This window comes from Trichosurus vulpecula, chromosome 4, assembly GCF_011100635.1.
Source record: "Trichosurus vulpecula isolate mTriVul1 chromosome 4, mTriVul1.pri, whole genome shotgun sequence".
NCBI classification, from domain to species: domain Eukaryota; kingdom Metazoa; phylum Chordata; class Mammalia; order Diprotodontia; family Phalangeridae; genus Trichosurus; species Trichosurus vulpecula.
Window position 1 is genome coordinate 302,653,094 of NC_050576.1, and position 20,963 is coordinate 302,674,056.

The following is a 20,963-nucleotide window of genomic DNA, read 5'->3' on the forward strand; positions in this document are numbered from 1 at the left end:
AGGTGCCCATCAACTGGGAAAAAGCCAAACAAAATGTGGTGCATGAACATAATGGAATATTTAGAGAAACACAAGAATGCCTATAAGTGGATCCAGAGTGACACAGGTAGAACTAGGAACACAAGACCTATGACAATATAAATAAAAATAACCAAAAAAATCAAGCTGAGCTTTAGCACTGTTGCCATTTTTCTTATAGGACCATACCTGTAAAGGTAGGCAAAGTGGGACTTTTTACTGTTTTTTCTTTGGGAGTACTTCTGAGCACTAAGGTAATCAAGTGCCTTTGATTGAGTCTTGCCTTTGTATGTAGGAAGGCCCACACTCTTTTGCTAATTAGGTCACAAGAGGTGTGAAGCCCTCAGGCCCTGAAAAAGGGTATATATACCCAAAGGATAACCATTGAACTCAGAATCGAGATCCGAGAATTGAGAATCATCAAGAACTCTCAGAACTGCGGAAGGAAAGGTTTTGCTTTGGGGGCTCACTCATTGGAAGAGTGTTGGTGTGGAGATTCTGCGTAGCCATTAAGGAGCCCCCCTGGCTTTGAAAACCCAGATGTTGGTGCTTCTCTCTCTGGTAACTAAGTATGTAATATCTTGGTCAGACAGCTAGAAGCCCTATCTGTTGATTTGTGTTTATTTGCTCTGTTTTTATAATTTCTGCTTGTAATTTCTGTTTGTGTTTCCTCCGAAGTTCAAGGTGCTGGCTTTTCCCCCTGAACTAATTGAATGACATATGTATGTTTAATTAAAGTGAGATTGTAAACCCCTTAAAGTTGCTTTCCTTAGAAAAGCAGATCAAAGAACCTGTGCTAGCAGCTCTCCTGTGTGCTGGTGTTACTGGTCTTACACAGCCACAGTAGTGGCAAGTAACATTGTTGTTACAGTGCCATGCCTGATTATGCATCCTCCATTACCTGCCTTGTCTTCCATCTTCTTTCTGTCTTTTTGTTTTTGTTCTTCCTAATTTTTATTTTATTATATTTAAGCTGTTTGGGGAAGTCCATGTACATCCAGATCAGATTCTTTCCCTCTTTGTCTTCACATTGGAATTTTTTCTCTTACATCTCCAGCACCATATTCTTGAGAGCTACTCATCCCTCCTGGGTCAACTTTCTTTGTTAAATTTGTTAAATTTCATATATAGTATCCTAACTATCTTTCCTCTAAACCCTTTGAAATCTACATTCCCAAAATCTAGGGTACATGCCAGAGTACACCCACTCTTGCTCTCCTTGCTTGTCATAAATTCTAAGATGCTGTGATTAATTCACCTCCAGCGAGGGTCCCATCAGTTCCAATTCAGCAACCAGTTCTTGTTGGTTCATTGTTGGTAAGAATCAGATCCAAAACAGAAATTTTCCCCTTGTTGGTTGCTCCATCCTTTGAAGATAAAATTACCATCAAGGCAAGTCAGGAAATTATTTACAACTCTGTTTTTGGCAGAGAGAGAGCCCCAGCAGATGTTCTGATAATTGAAGTCCCCCTCCCTCTACTACTTTATCATGCCTCACTCCATGCCAGGCTTGTGTTCTATTTCCCAAACTCTTCAACTATTTCCTCTTCCTGCCCAGGTGCAGTCTGCTCTGATGACAATATTGCTTCTGCCTCACTCCAACGGCAAATATTTCCAAATCATATCTGGTTAAGATGGGTTAGGAGGGGGAGAAGAAAGGTGGAAAAGGAGATGTCCCAAAAGAAATTATCATTTGCCTCAAGGGAAGAAGGGTGTACATTCATGTGTATGTGTCTTGGGGGCAGGCAAAGGGTTTCCCATGCTGTTCCTTGACAACAAGGGAATCTCCGTTGTGGCTTCCCCACACTCCTTTTTCTAAAGTAGTGTGGAGTTTGGGGGGGATAAATCAGCTTTGGAATCAGGAGAGACCTGGGGTTCAAATCCCACCTGTGACACTAGCTCCGTAACTATGTCTGTTGTGAGGATCCAATGAGAGAATGAGTGTAATGGGGCATAAATAATAAAGCGCTTATGTGAATGTCAGCTGTTTTTATAATCTCTGCTGGAAATTCCTACAGTCTGTGGGGAAGGCAGAAGTATGTGGTAGCACTCTGTATTGTATGGAGAAAGGGGAGGTGGGAAAGCATAATAAAAGAGAAAAAGAGAAAAATAGAGAGGGATTGAGAAAAATTAAATTTAGATTTAAATTAGAGCAAGACTCAATAAGATATAGATACTGAGGCAAATGGAGGTGACAGTGGCTGTGTTCACATTTTCAGGGTATCGTTTCATCTTATTAATTGTTCACCTTATTAACTACATTCACAGCTCTTCAATTTGCTTTTAATAAGGGCAGCCCTCCCAGGTGAAAATTATTCTTGGGGTTGGACCTTCCAGAGGTTTGGGTGAATTTAATTTAAGGGCTGGAAGGTGCTCTGCCCCTGACTACCTGGGGGGAAAACAACTGACCTGACCTCACTTTTCTTCTCATCTATAAGATGAGAGGGTTGAACTAGATGAAGCCTGTGGTCCTTTCTAGCTTTGAGCCAGTGGTTCCCCTTTCACAGCTTCCTCAACCCCAACCTAATAACATATATACAGATAGAGGTAGTCTTCTTCTGATTCACCTAACCATGCAAAAAGCCAGTAACACAGCCCCTTCCACTTTCAATTAGCGTTCCCCTGTAGGAATATTGTTGACTCCCCATAAAGCCCAGGTAACTCTTAATTATTCAGGAGTCAGTGAGTTACCTGTTTGGTATCCAAGACTTTTTTAGAGTTTTTTTTTCCTTTTTTTAAAAAAAAACTTTTTTGGATGTCTTTCAGACATTTTTCAAATTTGTTGAAACTTTAGAGAAGAAAACAAAAATTAAATTAGTCCATTTTGCTGCTTACTAATTGACAAACTCGGTCATAGGTTTAGAAGGTAAGAAGGAGGCTAGAAGTAACAGCTAAGAAATGGGCCCCTTAGCAGGAGCACAATATGGAGTCCATAAGCAGGAGAAGGGCAGCTAGGTGGCACCATAAAGCATAGAGCGCTGAGCCTGGAATCAGGAAGACTCATCTTCCTGAGTTCAAATCCAGCCTCAAACACTTACTAGCTATGTGACCCTCAGCAAGTCATTTAATCCTGTTTGCCTCAGTTTCCTCATCTGTAAAATGAGCTGGAGAAGGAAATGGCAAACCACTCAAGTATCTCTGGCAAGAAAATCCCCCAAAACTCACAGAGAGTTGGATATGACTCACAAAATGACTAGCAGGAGAGTACTTCCCCACAGTCCACAGGAGCATTCAAACAGAAGGGGGTGGCGGAATAGTGTAAATAAAAGGCACCACTATTATTTCACTTGCCAACAAGGCAAGGGTGGGATTACCCTCCCCCTTTCTATATATACATATACTGACTCCTGCTTCCAACTTTATTTATGCCACCGCCTCCATTTTTCCATCAACATTGCCCTTAGTACTCATTTTCACCATTTTTCCTGGATGAAAATGTTAGAAAACATACTCTGGTATTTATCATTCTTTTTACTATAGACAGTGATAGCTGGGATTAGCCAGCAATTTAAGTTTCAAAAAGTACTTTATATTATCTCATTTGAGTCTCACAACAACCCTGGAAGGAAGATGCTATTATCCCCATTTTACAAATAGGGAAGCTGAGGCATGGTGAGGTTAAAATGGTTTGCTCAGAGTCACACAGGTCAGGAAGACTGGGGTTGCTTACTAGCATCTCTGAGTTGGGGTTTGAACCCCAATCTTCCTAACCCAGAGTTCAGCATCAATCTACTACCTCAGCCTGCATCGCATGAACCTCAACCTCTGCATCCTCTTCAATCAAATCAGAGCCACCCCATTCGACTTGCTCCCATTAGCTCCTGATGCTATGTCTTCCTCTCCCTTGCTCTCTGCATATGGTCATCTTCCCTCCACACACATTTTTCTATATAGGATGGCAGCCCAGGAAATTATTTTAGTCCCAAGGAAAGTAATTACAAATAAAATAAATAATGTTCATGGAGATGGGGAGCCAAGAATCCTTCCTTTCTATGGTCTTCCTTTGTTGACCATGAAGCACCAGTGAAAAAGATTAGCGTTCTTAGCAAGGTAAACTAATACAGAGGATGCAATCATTTTCTAGTACAGGCTATTAGCTTTCTAAGGTTATGACGAATTCAACTATTAATCTTTCTTAAAGTAATACAAACTTCAAACTTAAATATGGGTCATCACTGGACCTCCCCTCATCCCCATTTAGGTCCATTTACAGAGAATCTCTTTTTCAAAAGCACTGAGAAAGGCTGCGAAATCTAGAGGCATGGTCTTCAAAGAATCATAGATTCACAAAAATTCATAGCTGAGAGGGATTTCAAAGGTCACCTTATCCAACCCCAGCCTGAATGGGAATTTACTGTGACATCCCTGACAAGTTACCATATAAGTCTCCACTTGAAGACCTCCATTAAGAGAGCACTCACTGGGTCCCAAAGCAGCCTGGCCAACATTTGAATAGCTCTAATTATTAAAAAAATGTTAAAGCCAAAATCTGACTCTTAGAAATTTCTACCCATTGATCTTCATTCTGCCATCTAGCTTTTGTTGTTCAGTCATTTCTAGGTTTTGTTGTTCACTCGTGTCTGACTCTTTGTGACCCCATTTGGGGTTTTCTTGGCAAAGATACAGAAGTAGTTTGCTATTTCCTTCTCCAGCACATTTTGCAGATGAGGAACTGAGGCAGAGTTAAGTGACTTGTCCAAGGTCACACAACTAGTAAATGTCTGAGGCCAGATTTGAACTCATGAAAATGAGTCTTCCTGCCTTAATTAAGTCTTGGCACTCTATACACTATGTCATCTGTGACCAAGCGGAAATAAATCTAATCTTTCTTATATGTGACAGCCCTTAAGATACATGATGACTGAATTCATGTCTCTCCCCAGTGTTCTCTCCTCTAGGCTAAATATATCCAATTCTCTTAATTACTTTTCATGTGCTTTCTAATTCTCTTCCATCCTGTTTGCCCTTCAATGGAGGGTACTGAGGCAGAGTCATACAGCAGGAGAAGGGTGTTAAATTTGGAGTCAGGGGACAAGAATTCCAGTCCCAGCCTTGCCACTTATTAATTATATGACTCTGCACAAGTCATAATCTTTCTAGGTCTTATCTCTTCTCTTTTTTCCCTACTTAATAGTATTTTATTTTTTCCAATTACATGTATAGCTAGCTTTCAACATTCACTTTTATAAGATGGTCTCATCTCTTCTCTAAAGAATGAGGGGGCCACTGCCAGTCATCTTGACTTATGTCTTGGCACTGGATTCCAATGACTGTGGAGGAGTGAGGCTGATGACTGCACAGCCCTGCCTCACTTAAATCCAATTCATTGCAAGTCGAGACTTCACCCTTGTGATGTCATTGGTCCTCTTCAGGAATGAAGGACGAACAACAACATCCTATGTTATTTATTTTGTGTGACTTTTCTTAAAAATAGGATTGTTTCTTAGCAAATTAAATATTTTCTTGGCATCTTGCATTTGCAGATTTGTTTTTGTTTTAGTTCAACCACCAGTTATCCAGGTTCTGGGGACTGGTCTCATATCTCTAACATGGACTCAAAGTAAAGGAGACAGAAGGGTTCTGATGCTGCTGTCAAGGAGATAGCTCTTCTGACCTTGCCACACAAATTTATCATGGCTAAATTCCTTTGGCATTCTGTCCAAGTCCCTTAGGCAACTCTGCAGCAGAGCACGAGACCCCCAGAGAATCCTCCAGCACTGAGGACACCAAGGGAGAGTTACTCAGCTCTCTCATCCTATATATGGCCCTATATACAGCATGAGGCCTAGGTTCCAAACATCTTCAGCAGAAACCCTGCTTCTCCCAGCTTCCGTGTGCTAGCTGCAGACAGCCTCAGCATGGAAGAAACTCGGACGCCTCCACTGGTGATATTGGCAGCAGCTGCTGCTCCCTCATCATTCAGCTTGGCTGGATTATATACCTTGCTATTGTAATAACAGGAATGAACAACTCAAACCCAGAGAGAACCTCAGAACCCTATTTTAGCCACTGTTTAAACCTGATCCTACACCATACTTTTTATCAGAATTTCCAATAAAAAACATTAATGGATTCATTTGCATTTCAAGGCCCTTCTTGACCTACTTTCTGCTGCAGGTGCCAGTGAAATGAGAAAAATTTCAAAAGGATAAAGCAAAATTTAAGAGAGAGAGAAAGAGAGAGAGAGAGAGAGAGAGAGAGAGAGAGGAGAGAGAGAGAGAGAGAGCCTTAGGATAATCCATGACATTGTCTGGCCCTGGATAATGGGGAGCTTGCTTTACTTTCAGTGGTTTATTTTTTCCAATTCACATTTCTAGTCTCATTTTCTCAATAATGGCCCTCTCTTGTATGACTAGTTCCTAGATGAGAGTTCTTTTCCAACTTTCATACTCTCCACTCTATTGACCTGGTAACTTTACAAAATAATGTATCTAAATCCAAAGTGTTTATTTTATATCTGTAATGAAGGTCATCAAAAACAGAACTTTTTTCCTAATCTTAATCCTTTCATATCATAAATTTTTATTCCATTATTAAAGATATTAATAACAGTTGCCTATTTACAGTTTTGGGAGAAAAGAAAGAAAAAGAAAGAAAGGAAGGAAGGAAGGAAGGAAGGAAGGAAAGGAGGGAGGGAGGGAGGGAAGTGAGAAAGGAAAAGAGGAAGAGAAAGGAAGGAAGGAGGGAGGGAAGGGAGAAAGGAAAGGAGGAAGAGAAAGGAAGGAAGGGAGGAAAAGAGAAAGAAGAAAAAAGAGAGAAAAAGAAAGAAATAGGAAGAAAGAAAGCCATACTTTCATTTATCTAAGGACACTAATGTATAGAAAGATAATCTCTAGGGTTGTGAAGCTTTTCACTTTATTCTCAGAATGTCTGGGCTATGTGCTATAAAATATTAACACCAATTTAATCAGCATTTTTTTAAACCTGCATATGTTTCTTTTAGGTTTAAAACCAATTTTGAAAGATACAAGGATGTTTTTAGACGGATTCTGAAGAAAAGAAGTGAGTAGTTCTGCTTTTCTAAGTAAATAGAGCCTGGCACACCCAAGGCATGTAAGGGGTTTGGTGGAACTGGCCCCTGTAAACAAAGCTCTCTAGCTTTGGCTGTCAAGGATACTAGCAAATAAACAAAGAACTAACTATATGGAGCTGCAGGCATGCTCATACCAGGAGAGAGCAGCCAGCCCCTGGGAATCATGTCAACAGGGTGAAGTTGCAGGTAGGTGAAAAGAGCTTTGTTAGTAGACTATGGATGTTGGTGATTTATCAGTCAATCGATCAGCAACATGGTCAGACTTGGTCTTTAGGAAAATCCCTTTAGCAGTTGTGTGGAGCTTGGATTGGAGAGAGGAGAGGCTTGAGGCAGGGAGCACGATTAAGAGGTCTGAGCAAAAGGTAAAGAGGGACCAACCTACAGTGGTGGCCCCATGCATAGAGAGAAAGAGACTGACGTCAGGGAGGCCATGCAAGTAGATTTGACATGGTTTGGCAAACAACTGGATCTATGCAGTGAGGGTAAGTGAAGAGTAAAGAATGCCTCCGAGGAAGGATGGTGGTATCTTCACCAGAAATAGGGAAGTCTGGAAGAGGAATAGATTCAGGGGAAAATATAAATGAATTTTCTATTTTAGACATGTTGGGTTTGAGACATCCACAGGACATCCAGTTCAAAATGATCATCAGTTGATCACGTGGAGCTGGATCTTAGGAGAGACACTAGGACTAGATAGAGAGATCAGAGAATCATTTGTGTAGAGATAATAACTGAACCCATGGGGAAACTGATGAAGACACCAAGGGAGTGTGTAAAGAAAAAAGGCATGGCCCAGGACAGAGCCTTGGAGATACGTTGATATGGGCAATTAAAAACAAGTGGATAGACAAGTCAGAGTAGAACCAAGATAAAGCAGGACCACAAAAACCTAGAGAGAAAAAGTATCCAGGAGGAGAGGGTGGTCACCAGTGTCAAATGTTGAGAAGAGTTTAAGAAGATGAGCACCAGAAAACAGACACCAGATTTGGCAGTTAAAAGATGAGTGTTTACTTTGAGGAGCTAAGTAGCGGCATAGTTCATAGAGCACTGGTCCTGGACTTGGGAAGACCTCAGTTCAAATCCAGTCTTAGACACTTACAATCTGTGTGACCCTGGGCAAGTCATTTGACCTCTATTTGCCTTAGTTTCCTCTCATCTATAAAATGAGGATTATAATAACACCTACCTCCCAAGGTTGTTGTAAAGTTCAAATGCTTAGCGCAGTGCCTGGCACATAGTAAGAGCTATATAAATGTTAGTGATTATCATTAACTTAAGTTGAATGATAAAATAGGAAACCAGATGACAAGGGTCTGAGAAGTGAATGAGAGAAGAAATGGAGGAAATGAGAATAGACAGCTTTTTCAAGTTTGGTTGTGAAAGGGAGGAGAGATGGGTTAATACCATGAAAGAATCCAATTCAAAATGTCCAACAGGTAGTTTATGATGCAGGTCTGGAGTTAGGACAAAGGTCCAGGATCTAAGAGTCATTTGACTAAAATAAAACTGAGTAGGTTTTTTTAAGGGTTGGATATATTTGTATCAGCACATAAACCTCTAGGAAGAGGTGGAAAGTTAGAGAGAGGATATGATTTTGGAAGCAATCTGTAGGAAGAGTCGGGCAGTGATGTGACCAAGACTACACATAGAAAGGTTGGCATTAGTGAGGAAGGGCCCATGATTTTATCAGAGGTTGGAGTAAAGGAGGGAAATAATGGTAAGTGATATTAAAGGGATCTGAGATGAGCAAAAGAGGGAGCACACAGAGAATGGCCTCTCTTTTTTTAATAAAGTAGAAGGTGAAATACTCAGCTGTGAGGGTTGAGGAAGAAAATGGTGTGGGAGGCTTAGAGAGTAATTTTGGAACAGCTGCAGTAGGGAGTATAAGAGTGAATCAATTAGAGGAGTAAAAAGATTGCCTTGCTACATACAGCAAGTGCCCAGTTGATATTGGAGAATGTAAATTTGTAGTGAATCTAGTCAGCTCAGTTGCATGACTTCCTCTAGTACCATCCAGCAACAAGCAAGTAGACATTTAGAAAGTAAATGGTAGTACTGATTGAGAGCTGGGATTTGGCAAGGCATGTCCTACCGTCTTTAAAAGCTAGAACCAATAAAATTTCATAAGGAGAAATATGAAATCCTAAACTTGGATACAAAAAAAATCAGTTTTACAAATATGTCAGTAAACAAGCACTTATTAAGTGTGCCAGGTACTGTGCTTAGCCCTGGGAATACAAGGAAAGAAGAACACTCTGAGATTCTAAGCTCCTTGAAGTCAGGGACTATCTTCATTTCTGTATTTTGTACCCACAACATTTCATTCTTTCCTTCATTCATTCACAGAGAATAATCAGTCATCCCCTCACTTTGCCATATTTTCTGCTGAATTTTTACCTGTCGAGTCCCGTGAAGTAAAAGTTTTGTCTGACGTCTGTTTTGAAGTTATGAGGGAAAAAAGTCTAGGCTGGAACCTTTAATTACTTTAAAAGTAAAGGAAACAGAGCAGTGAAATTGGTGTCTTGACCACGTCTCAATCCCTTCCCACATGATCTGGCACAGTGATCTGGTTTCTAGCTAGCGTTCCACACTGGAAAGCACCTAAACAAGCATTAGTTTATTTATTAGAAGTAGAAATAGTCTTTTTATAATTTTTCTCTATTTATATGATTTTATTTCTTAAAAATAAAAATATATATTTTAGTCAGTCAATAAGGATTTATAAAGCACCTACCATCTATCAGGCACTGTATTAAGCACTGAGGATACAAAGAAAGGCAAAAGACAGTCCTTCCTTCAAGGAGCTCACAGTCTAATGAGGGAGATAACATGCATGCAGACATGCTATATATAGAATAAATTCAAGATAGTCAATGGAAAGAAGAATAAATCATTTTCTGTAGAACGATGGAGAGCAGGAAAGGCTTCCTGTTGGAAGGTGGGATTTTACCTGGGACCTGAAGGAAGCCAGGAGGCAGAGATGAGGAAGAGAGCATTCTAGGCATGAGAGAGAGTCAGTGAAAACGACCAAAACTGAAAAATAGAGTGTCTTGTGCAAGGAACCATAAGGATTAAAGAATTTGTAGGAGACTGTAAGACATAAGAAGATCCTAAAAGTAGGAAGGGGAAGGTTATGAAGAGCTTTGAATGCCAATGAAAGAATTTTATATTTGATCCTGGAGGTGATTTGGGAGCCACTGAAGTTTATTGAATTGGGGGGGTGGGGGGAGAACAGTGGCAGGGTGTGACACCGTCAGACCTGCTCTTTAGGAAGACCGCTTTGGTCACTGAGTGGAGAATGAACTGGAGTGGTAAGAGACTTGAGGCAGATAGATCAACCTATGGATTTTGCAATAGTCCAAGAGTGAGGTGATAAGAGCTCAACCAAGGTGGAATCAAGCATCAGAGAAGCAAAGGGGACATCCATGAAAAATGTTACAAAGGTAAAATTGATGGCCCTTATCACAGATTGGATATGGGAAGTAGGAGAGAGTAAGAATTCAAGGATGACACCTAGGTTGCCAACACAGATGACTGGGAAGATAGTGGTACCCTCAACAGCAATGTTCTTAGGTGAGAGGTGGGGAGGCAGGAGATGGGTGAATATTGATGATAAGATCAATATGTATTATATATTATTATGTGTAAATATATTACATTTTATTATTATCTTATATAATTTATCATATTGTATTTTATATTATACATAATTGTATAATATCATTACATTATATTGTATATATTATATTATATATTGTAATTATTGCTGTCATTTATGGACATAGCCTGTGTCAATTTGTTTTGTTTGAATGTACTTTTATTTGTTACAAAGGATAGTCTTCAGGAAGTGACAGTCAACAAGCATTTATTAAGCTCTTACTATGTGCTAAGCACTGGAGATTAAGGGGTGAAAACATGGCCCTAGTCCTCAACAAGCTCCCATTCTAATGGGAAAGACAACCACAAAGAAGTGGGTACATTCAAAACATGTACAGAGTAAATGGAAAGTAATCTGAGAGGAAAGGCACTCAGAGGAGTGAAAGGAGGGGGAGGCTGCTGAAAAAAGCCTGTTGCACAAGGTGAGATTTCAGACAAGTCTTGAAAGAAGCCAGGGAAGCCGGGAGGCAGAGGTTAGGAGAGACAGACAGCATACCAGCGGAGAGAAAGTTGAGTTAGAGAGACCAACCACAGGCTATCACAATAGTCCAGGAGTGAGGAGATGAAGGCCTGCATGAAGGTAGCAGCTATGTGGGTGGAAAGAAGGGAATCTATATGCGAGGGGAAGGTACAGAGGGAAAGATGACGAGCTCTGCTTTGGACAGGTTGAGTCCGAGGTTTCTATGGGACATCCAGTTGGAGACATCCGATAGACGGCTGTTGTTGACGCTGTTGTTCGTCCTTTGTTCTCAAAAAGGACCATGACATCAGGAAGGTGATGCAGTGACATACGAGTAAATTGGATTTAAGTGAGAGATGGCTATGCAAAATCATCAGCCTCACTTTTTCCTCTGGAGCCATCTGGGTCCAGTGGCCAGATGAAGATCAGGATGACTGGAGATAGACCTCAGGCAACTGGTGATGTGAGACTGGAGATCAGGAGAAATGTTAGGGATGGATAAATAGATCTGAGGATTATCTGTATTGGGATGATGATTTAATCTACAAGAGCTGATGAGAATACCAAGCTAGATCATATAGAGGGAAAAGAGAAGACCCAGGACATTCATTTGGAGGACATCTACGTTAGTGGGTATGACCTGGATAAAGATTCAGTAAAGAAGAATGAAAAGAAGTCAGAAAGGTAAAATAACCAGGAAAGAAGAGAGTATCACTAAAGCCTAGGGGAGAAAAAAGTACCGAGGAGAAGGGAGGTGATTAACAGGGTCAAAGGCTGTGGAGAGGTCAAAGAGGATGAAGATCAAGAAAAAGCCATTAGATTTTGCAATTAAGAGATCATCAGCAACTCATCATTAGCTAATTAACTATTAATTACTCATCTAGATCATTAACAACAAGTTTAATTGAGCCAGAAGGCAGAGGGTTTAGAAAGGAGTGAGAAGAGAGTTTGGGTAGCTTTCTCAAGGACTTTAGCCACGAAAGGAAGGAGAGACAGAGGGCTATATCTAGTGGGGATGAATGAATGAAGTAAGGGTTTTAGGGAGAACAGGAGTATGTCTGTAGCCAGAAGGGAAGCAGCCAAAATAAGGGGAAATTGAACATAGAGAATGGAGATGATGGAAGTAGTATAAAAAAAGACAGCATCAACAAAATATTAAAGAAATAATTGTTCTGATTTTTTTTGCATTGGAAATCAATGCCAAGTAACTGTAACAAATAAACTCAAACCTACCCTGAAAACAAATAAGGCCCTTGAATTCTCCTTAAGCCTCAAATTGCCACTGATCAGGATCTCAGATAGGTGACTTAGAAGAAATACAGTGCATGGAAAAGCTTTAAGGAGTCAAGGGATGTGGGTTCAAATCTTATCTTAGGCATTTGTTAACTGTGTAACTCTGTTCAAGTCACTTAATCTGCACCTCAGTTTCCTTGGCTACAAAATGAGGGGATGGACCTAGATGACCTCTGAAGTCCATTCCAGCTCCAAATGGATGAGCTTAGAAAGTACTGGCTGAGGGATCCTGCTCCTTTTTGCTTTTTTTTAATTAATTAATTAATTTTTTTTAGTCTACAACACTCAGTTCCACAAGTTTCTGAGTTCCAAATTTTCTCCCCAGCCTCTCCTCCCTCCTCCCCCCTCCTTCACATTAAACTTATTTTCCCAATAATCAAGTTGTAAAGAAGAATTATAACCAATGAAATGAACCATGAGAAAGATGTAACAAAACCAAAAAATAAAATTAATTTAAATTTTTGGAAAAGAGAGAGAACACAAATAGTTTGCTTCAATCTGCATTCAGATTCCATAATTCTTTCTCTGGATGTGGATAGCCTTTTCCATCATGCTGCTCCCTTTTTCTAAGCCTATGAAAGTTTCACTAAGTCTTGTCCTTCCTCCATCATAACAGAACCCATCAAAACACCTTCAGTAGAGGACAGAAATGTGATAAATATAGAAGAGTATCGTATAATCCATGTTCCAGAGGAATCTCCTGTTCCTTCTGTCCACGAATTGGTGGTAATGGATGAAGAGTGGTTAGAAGAGGTTACTAAGGTAGGCAATAATATTGTAATTCCTTCATTGTTTGCACAGGTTAATCTGCCAGAGGCAGAACTCTGTACACACTTATCAGGGAATGGTAAAAACCAGCACAAGTTTAAGGCTGAAGTTGGTGAAGTAGAGACACTTGGATAGGTAAAAATGGTTTACTGGTACAGCCAAGCAGAGAACAGGAGGGTGTGGACAGATGCAGTCAGAGATAGAGACCTACGTGGCCTCCCTTGACTCCACAGTCCAGCTGTCATTGGCAGCCTGATGAGTGCTGAGATACATCCTCCAGTCAAAGGCTCAGAGTCATTGGGGACCTGGCTTTGATGCATTGCATTTTCAGATGAAGGGTCTACTTGTGGCAGCTGTCACATCACCATTGAGGTGATAGGGTCTGGGAGCTTAGACCCTATACAGCATAGAGCAAAACAGAAGGTCTCTAAAAATTAATCAGGAAAGAGAAAGATGGCAGAGAGGTAGGAATCAGTGCCCCACCCCTTCCAAAAAACTCCTCTAAACAGATCTAGGAAACACACAGGACTGAATCCTAACGGAGAAATTCAGAAAAAGTCACAGTGTCATTTATCCAGACCACCTTGGCATAGAGAGAGACAGACGTAGAGCTCTCTCTAGAGACACCGGGAATGGGGTCGAGCCAAACTGCACATTATTTAATTCAGTGTCCAAGGAGAGACCATGCACCAGGACATGAGGACACTGCCAAACCCACACCAGGGCACCCTTACAGGAACAGGTACGAACTGGCAGCTTTGTTACCCTCTACCCTGTTCCAGGTCACAGATCCAGGTCAGACTGCGAAGGGGACCTGAAAGGCAGGTGGCATTCTCAAGCAGGGAGACTCTGGATAATGTACCAAGAAAGGAGGAAGTTCAGCAGGGAAGCCAGCAGCAGTAGTGGTGGTGTGGCTCAGACCACAGGCTCAGGGAAGGATCTCATATCCAGCATCTAACCCAACCTGCAGAAGAATAACCAGGCAAGGAATCCCTGACCAAGACCAAAGGGGGAACCTACAATTCTGCCACTCTGAGCAAACAGAGCTTTCCAGCTGGCTGACATGGGCTGAATGTAGCATCAGTCTGCTCTTACTAAAACTCAAATCCAGGTCAGGAATTTGCAGAGCTCAAACCAAGGTGGGTCAGTAATCAGACTTTGGCCTGAATCAGACTACTTTGGGAGTGATGAAAGTTTGTAGGTCCCCAGCCTGTCCCTGAGATCCTGAAATAACACAACACTTGATACCCCGAGAAAGCAGCAACAGGAACAACCCAAACCTCTCCTCCAGAAGTGGTATAGTCTAGCCCTAACATCAAGTCTAAAGTCAGGAAGTAGGCTGGAAGAATGGGAAAACAAAAAAAGAACCCCATTATAATGAGCTGTTTTGACAGCAGGTCAGCTCAAGATACACAACCTGAAGGAGAGAATGACTTTAAACCGTCTACAAGCAAAGCCTCAGAGAAAAACAGAGTCTGGGCAAAAATTCAACTAGAATTCCTGGAAGAAATGAAGCAAGCATTAAAAAAGAGTTTAAAATGGTTTTTTTAAAATAAGTGAAATGAGAGTAGTTGAAGAAAAAAAGAGAAAAGAAATGAGAGCTATGGAAGAAAGAATTGGAAAGGGAACTAATTAACAGCTTGAGACAAGAAGTATAAAACCCTGCCAAAGCAACGAAACAACTACAAATTTGAATAGACCAAATAGAAGCCAATGACTCCATGAGGGAAAAAGAAATATGAAAACAATGTCAAAAGGCTGACAAAATAGAAGAAAATATAAGATATCTCATAGCAAAAATAACTGATATAAAGGAGAAAAAAATAAGAATCATCATTCGATCCAAACACCATGATCATAAAAAGAATCTAGACATCCTATTTTAAGAAAACCCAAAAGAAAATTACTCTGATTTCTTAGAACCAGAAGGAAAAGTGGAAAAAGAAAGAATCCATTGGTCACCTCCTAAAAGAAAATCCAAATGAAAACTCCCAGGAATATCATAGCCAGAATCCAGAGTTTCCAAGTCATAGAACAAATATTGTAAGCATCCAGAAAGAAAGATGAAGAGCCACAATCTGAACCTCATATGAGTTATTGGTGTTCACTATGAAGGAGAAGAGAATTTGGAATATGATATTCCAGAAGGCAAAGGGCATGGACTTATAGCCAGAGATAATTTACCCAGGAAAACTGAGTATAATCCTACAGAGGGAGAAAATGGATCTTTAGTAAAATACAGGACTTCCAAACATTCCTAATAAAAAGACCAAAGCTACAGAGAAATTTTGAAGTGCAAACGAAGGAGTGAAGAGTTATAAAAAGGTAAACATGGATGAACAATGACAAAGGACTAAAAAAGAATAAACTGCTTACATTCTAATATGGAGAGATTTTACATGTGTCCCCTTGGAATTGTATCCTCATCAGGGATCTTAGAAGGAATCCAATTATTCAAGGCCTTAGAATGGCTCTGTGGTGTCTTGATGATCTTAAAAAAAGAATGGAAAGCTAGAGAAAGAGGAATAAACTGGAGGGGGTGGGGAGGAGGAGAAGGGAAGGGAAAGAAAGGTTAGGGAAGATTATCTCACATAATTAGAACGCGATTATGACATACATCTTTACAAATAAGGATGAGATTTGGGTAAGGGCAGGATGACATTTAAATCTCACTGTCTGAACTGGTTAAAAGATAAAAAAAAAATACATACACAGAGTTGGGTACAGAAATATATTTCACTCAACTTGGAAAATAGGACAGAAAGGAGAGAAGAGGGGAGGGAGAATTTGAAAGAAGGTAGATTAAGGGAAGATTAGCCCTAAGCAAAATAAATTCTAAGGATACACAAAAATATTTAATGCTCTTTGAAGTGATAAAGTGGAATCTAATGGGAGAGACAACAAGCAAACAAAATATATACAAACAAACCATATACCAGGTAAATAAGAAACAATACAGAATAAATAGGAAATAATTAACACAGGGAAGGAACTAGAATTAAGAAAGATTGGGATTTTTTCTGAGGCTTAGAGGAAACCAGATAAACAGGAGGTGGAGATGAGGAGAGAGAGAGAGCACTGAAGGCATAAGGAACAGCCAAAGAAAATGCCCAGAACCAAGAGATGGAGGGTCTTATTCATGAAATAGCATGGAAGCCAGTGTCGCTGGATCAAAGTGTACATGGTTGGGCGTAAAGCCATAAGAGGACTGGAAAAACAGTGAGGGAGAGTGCTAGGTTTTGAAGGGCTTTCAATGCCAAACAAAAGAGTTTGCATTTGATCCTGGAGGTGATAGAGAGCCTCCTGAAGCTTATTTAGTGTTGAGGGAGGGCAATGTGTGTGACATGGTCAGACCTGCACTTTAGGAAAAATCACTTAAGTGGCTGAATAGAAGATGGATTGGAGTGGGGAGAGACTTGAGGCAAAATACCATTTAAGAGACTATGGCCATAGTCTAGGTAAGATTTGATAAGAACCTGAACTAGAGTACTAGTTGTATGAGCAGAGAGCAGAGGATGGATATGAGAGATGTTATGGAGGTAAAATAGACAAGTTTTGGTGCCTGATTAGATATGAATGACGAGGAAGAATGAGATGAGAATGACTCCAAGGTTAAAAACCTGAGTGACAGGAAGGGACAGAAAGTACCAACAGATAGGATTATTTCTCATCTCTATAAGATCTTCATAAGATTGTCTTATTAATGTTTTGATAGTTTCCCTTGTTAATTTTAAGATCTTAAAGTGTCATTATTGTTAGTGGCTAATTGTATAAATAAAAACGCATCTGTAGGGGCTCAAGAGCTACAGTGGTGAGTCGGGAGAGAGCATTCCCTCTCAATAGGGTTGCCCCTTAGATCCTGAGAGAATTTGAGTGTCCCTGGGGATCACATAACTGCCAGATTGTGTAAAAGAAGTAGCCAAGTAGAATGAACGGAGTTCTGTGCTCATTGTAACACACCTCGGTGAGAGGTATAAGGCACTATGAGTGGGCATGGCGCACACCTCGTGGGTTACAAAAGGCAGAAATGGCAGCAATACATTTCTAATCTTCAAAATGGAGAAGGCTCCCCCTCCCCCCAACAAATCCCTGCTTTCACTTTTCCTCACCCAAAAAAAAAATAGCAGAGCACCACATCAAAGACCATACCATTTGTTTTCTTCATCCACAATCATTTTGATCTCTTGCTGAGCCGGCAGAAAGCACCACATAATAAACATATGCTGTCTTTACGAACAGAATCAGTCACCTTGAACCAAGAATGGGGCCATAGACTCTCCTTCCCCGGAGCAGTATACAGAGGGGCCATCTGGAATGATCTGCTTTCCTTAAGGGCACCTAGAAAGGGCCGGAAGTCAATTCTCCTCTCTCCTCTCCCTCCCAGGTTCACCATCATTTATCTTCCTCCAAAGTAAACTGGAGGGCAGCTAGGTGGCCCAGTGGATAAAACACTGAGCTCGGAGTCAGGAAGACTCATCTTTCTGAGTTCGACTCTGGCTTTAGATGCTTACTAGCTCAACCTCATTTGCCTTAACTCCTCATCTATAAAATGAGCTGTGAGTGATATGGCCAAATTTATGCTTCAAGAATAGAACCTGGCATCTACATGGAGGGTGGATTAGACTGGAGACAAAGAGGCCAGCTAGGAGTCTAAACTCTAGTCTAGAGGAAAGGTGATAAGGGCCACCACGAGGGAAATTGATGGTATAGTCATTGTTCATTTGAGGGCCAGCTAGATTTGAAAAGTAGGAAGCCTTTGGGGAAAATCTAGCCCCGGATTTAAAGGGCTGGTGTTCACCATAGAAATCCCAACTTTTCTCTCTTTCCCATCCTCCCCTCCCCCCACCAACAAAAAAAGGTGGAATATTCCACACAAAGCAGTCATCTCCTTCATGTCCTGAAACCTAACTCCACAGGGCACACAGCCTCTGTGTATAAAGTAAGCTATGAATTAGACACTTTGCTAGCGTCGAGTCCAGGCCCCTAATTTTACAGAACAGGAAACTGAGGCCCAAATAGGAACATAGATTTAGAGCTCTAAGGGACCCTCAAGATGAGCAAATATTTTGCAGAATAAACTTGGGCAGACAGAGGTTAAGGGACTTGGCCAGGGTCACACAGAAAGTATCCTATCCATGGCAGGGTTTGGACCCAGTTCTTCCTGATTCCTGGTCTAGTACACAGATCACCCAGATCATTAGTGGCAGAGCCAGTTGCATAGGATGGTGTTTCATGATCTAAGGCATGTTTAGAGAATGAAAACTGGATCATAACTTAAGCAACTTGGGGCAAAATTTCAGGCACTGCACTTCAGAGAGACTAGTATCTTCCTCAGTTAACTGATTTTTCCCTTTTCCCCAGGCTCATCGAGGGTCCGGTGTTCCAACATTTTACAAGGGTCCTCAGGGTAAAGACTGTGTCTCTAAGCCGCTCTCCATTTTCTTTCCAGATGGGACAGGTCAGATTTAGTATCTGCTTGGACACAGGGATGTTCAACTTTGATACATATTGGCAAGTATAGCTCATACCTGGGGCTGCACACTAGCAAGGGACAGCAAGCCTTGCATGGCCACATCTATGTTTTTTACTAAACCCTAGCTTCCTCATGGATGTGTTCTGGGGAGGTTTATTTTTTTAAGTAGATGCCAAATTGACTGATTGTGCCTTAACAGTTTCCCAGTTATCCGTCAGGGAACATAGCACTGATTATCTCACACGCAGAAGACAGCGATGCCTTCACCTACATGATTTTCAAAGATGACAAAGAATTAAACATGCAGGCCCTCATCAACAACCTGGGACATGCTACCTTCTATGACAAAGAAGACAACATCAGGTAAGCTTGGGTAGTATGAACAGCTTTCTTGGGGCCCAAAGAGAGGCACTGTGGCAAAAGTAGATGGTGCCCTAGCCTGAGATTTTGAAAACCTGGATTCTGTTCTTAACTTAATCATGACCTCTTTGGATATGTTTTTACCTTGCTGCCTTTTCTTTCTTTATGGTCAAATAGGGATCATAAATCCCACAGCCTGGTGGTCATTCCAAAGAAATCTTGGGGGGCAAACTTTGGAAGAATTGGTTTAGAAAGCCAATGTCTGGCAAAGTCTCTGATGGCCTCAGAGAACTGGGCTAACATAACAGGGGGAGAGAGGGCTTCCATCCTAGAACCATAGAATTACGAAGGTTGGAAGTCCCTGCCATCATGGAGGGGAAGATGACACATATACATAGAACTACCATGCAAAAAAAATAACAATAATAAAACACAGAAACAACCTTGCTGATGTATCCTGCTTCTTCTGATCATAGTGTTAGAGCTAAAAAAGGAACTTAGAGACCATCTAGCCTAATGCCCCCCCCTCATTTTATAGGTGAAGATCTTGTCATGGGACAGGCTCAGTGGCATAGTGGATAGAGCACCAGGCCTGGAGTCAGGGAGACCTGAGTTTAAATCCCCCATCAGACACTTAACTAGCTGTGTGACCCTGGGCAAGTCACTTAACCCTGTTTGCCTCCATTTGTTCTGCAAACCACTCCAGTATCTTTGCCAAGAGAACCCCAAATGGGGTCACAAAGAGTCAAACACAACAGAAAAATGACTAAAGAACCCTGACAAAAAAGGGCAAATCTTTGAGGAAAGCAAACTACATTCTCCTGAGAATGAACTTACAGAATACATTGTCTCCAAGTTATCTGGGGAATCTATATTACTCACCAATGGTCTGCATATTCACCTCACTATTTACAAACCATGTTGCTGCTTCTCTGATTTTATCCTCTATTTATCAGGCTGGGGTATTAATGCAAATTCATTCATGAAGTTTCAAGCCTCTGAAAAGGATTTTGAGTTGTGTGTTTCAAAAAATGGACAATTTTTTTTTTAGATTTTAAAAAAATTTCCTTGGGGAAGGCAAAAGGATTCAGGTTTTTGATTTGAGAGGGTTTTTTTTTTTTCAGGAGGGGTAGGAATCACTATTGCTAAATGTTTAAGAACTAAGTGATCCCTACTGTGCCTATCCCCACACCCTAAATTTCCTGGGAGATTCTCCCCTAGTAGGTATCTGACATAATTGAGATAGGCTTAAACAGGCTTTTAATTGTCTCTGACTAGGTAGGTAGCACCAAAATGTTGTTGTTCAGTCATTTCAGCCATGTCTAGCTCTTTGTGACCCTATTTGGGGTCTTCTTGGCAGAGATATTGGAATGGTTTGCCATTTCCTTCTCTAGCTCATTTTACAGATGAGGAAACTGAGGCAAACAGGGTTAAGTGACTTGCCCGGGTTCACGCAGGCTAATAACTGTCTGAGGTCAGGTTTTAACTCAGGCCTTCTTGACTCCAGGTCAGGCGCTCTCTCTATTTTGCCACCTAGCTGCTTTCCTTCTAAAACTACTGCTGGTTTATCCTGTACATATCATTCGCACAAAGTTGTTTGCATACTGTCTCAGCTCAGAGGGGGTTCAGGGGAGCCAACTGTTAATGTTTTCAGCATAAGCATTTACAACTCAAAAATCCTCAACATGACAAACCAGGGGTTAATTTATTGTTTTGTTGACTGTCTAGGTAAGAAAGTGATAGAGAAACGGTTAATAGCGAAGATTAAACTTAATAGCGTGGACTTTTTATTTTTTGGAAAGCTAGTTACTGGGCAGCTAGGTGGTGCAGTGGACAGAGCGCCGGGACTAGAGTCAGAATGACTTGAGTTTAAGTCCAGCCTCAGACACTTACTAGCTATC

The 20,963-nt window shown here is 40.9% G+C and overlaps 1 protein-coding gene across 1 annotated transcript in view; it reads left to right on the top strand.

Annotated features, from left to right (window-relative positions):
- The window catches only part of ERICH6B (glutamate rich 6B), an 83,836-nt gene that overhangs the window by 59,298 nt on the left and 3,575 nt on the right, over positions 1 to 20,963 (top strand). Inside the window, exons 8-11 of the mRNA XM_036754051.1 lie at positions 6,962 to 7,020; positions 13,078 to 13,223; positions 18,591 to 18,697; positions 18,910 to 19,065. Of these exons, the coding sequence (XP_036609946.1) occupies positions 6,962 to 7,020; positions 13,078 to 13,223; positions 18,591 to 18,697; positions 18,910 to 19,065 (468 nt within the window). The remainder of the gene's footprint in view (positions 1 to 6,961; positions 7,021 to 13,077; positions 13,224 to 18,590; positions 18,698 to 18,909; positions 19,066 to 20,963) is intronic.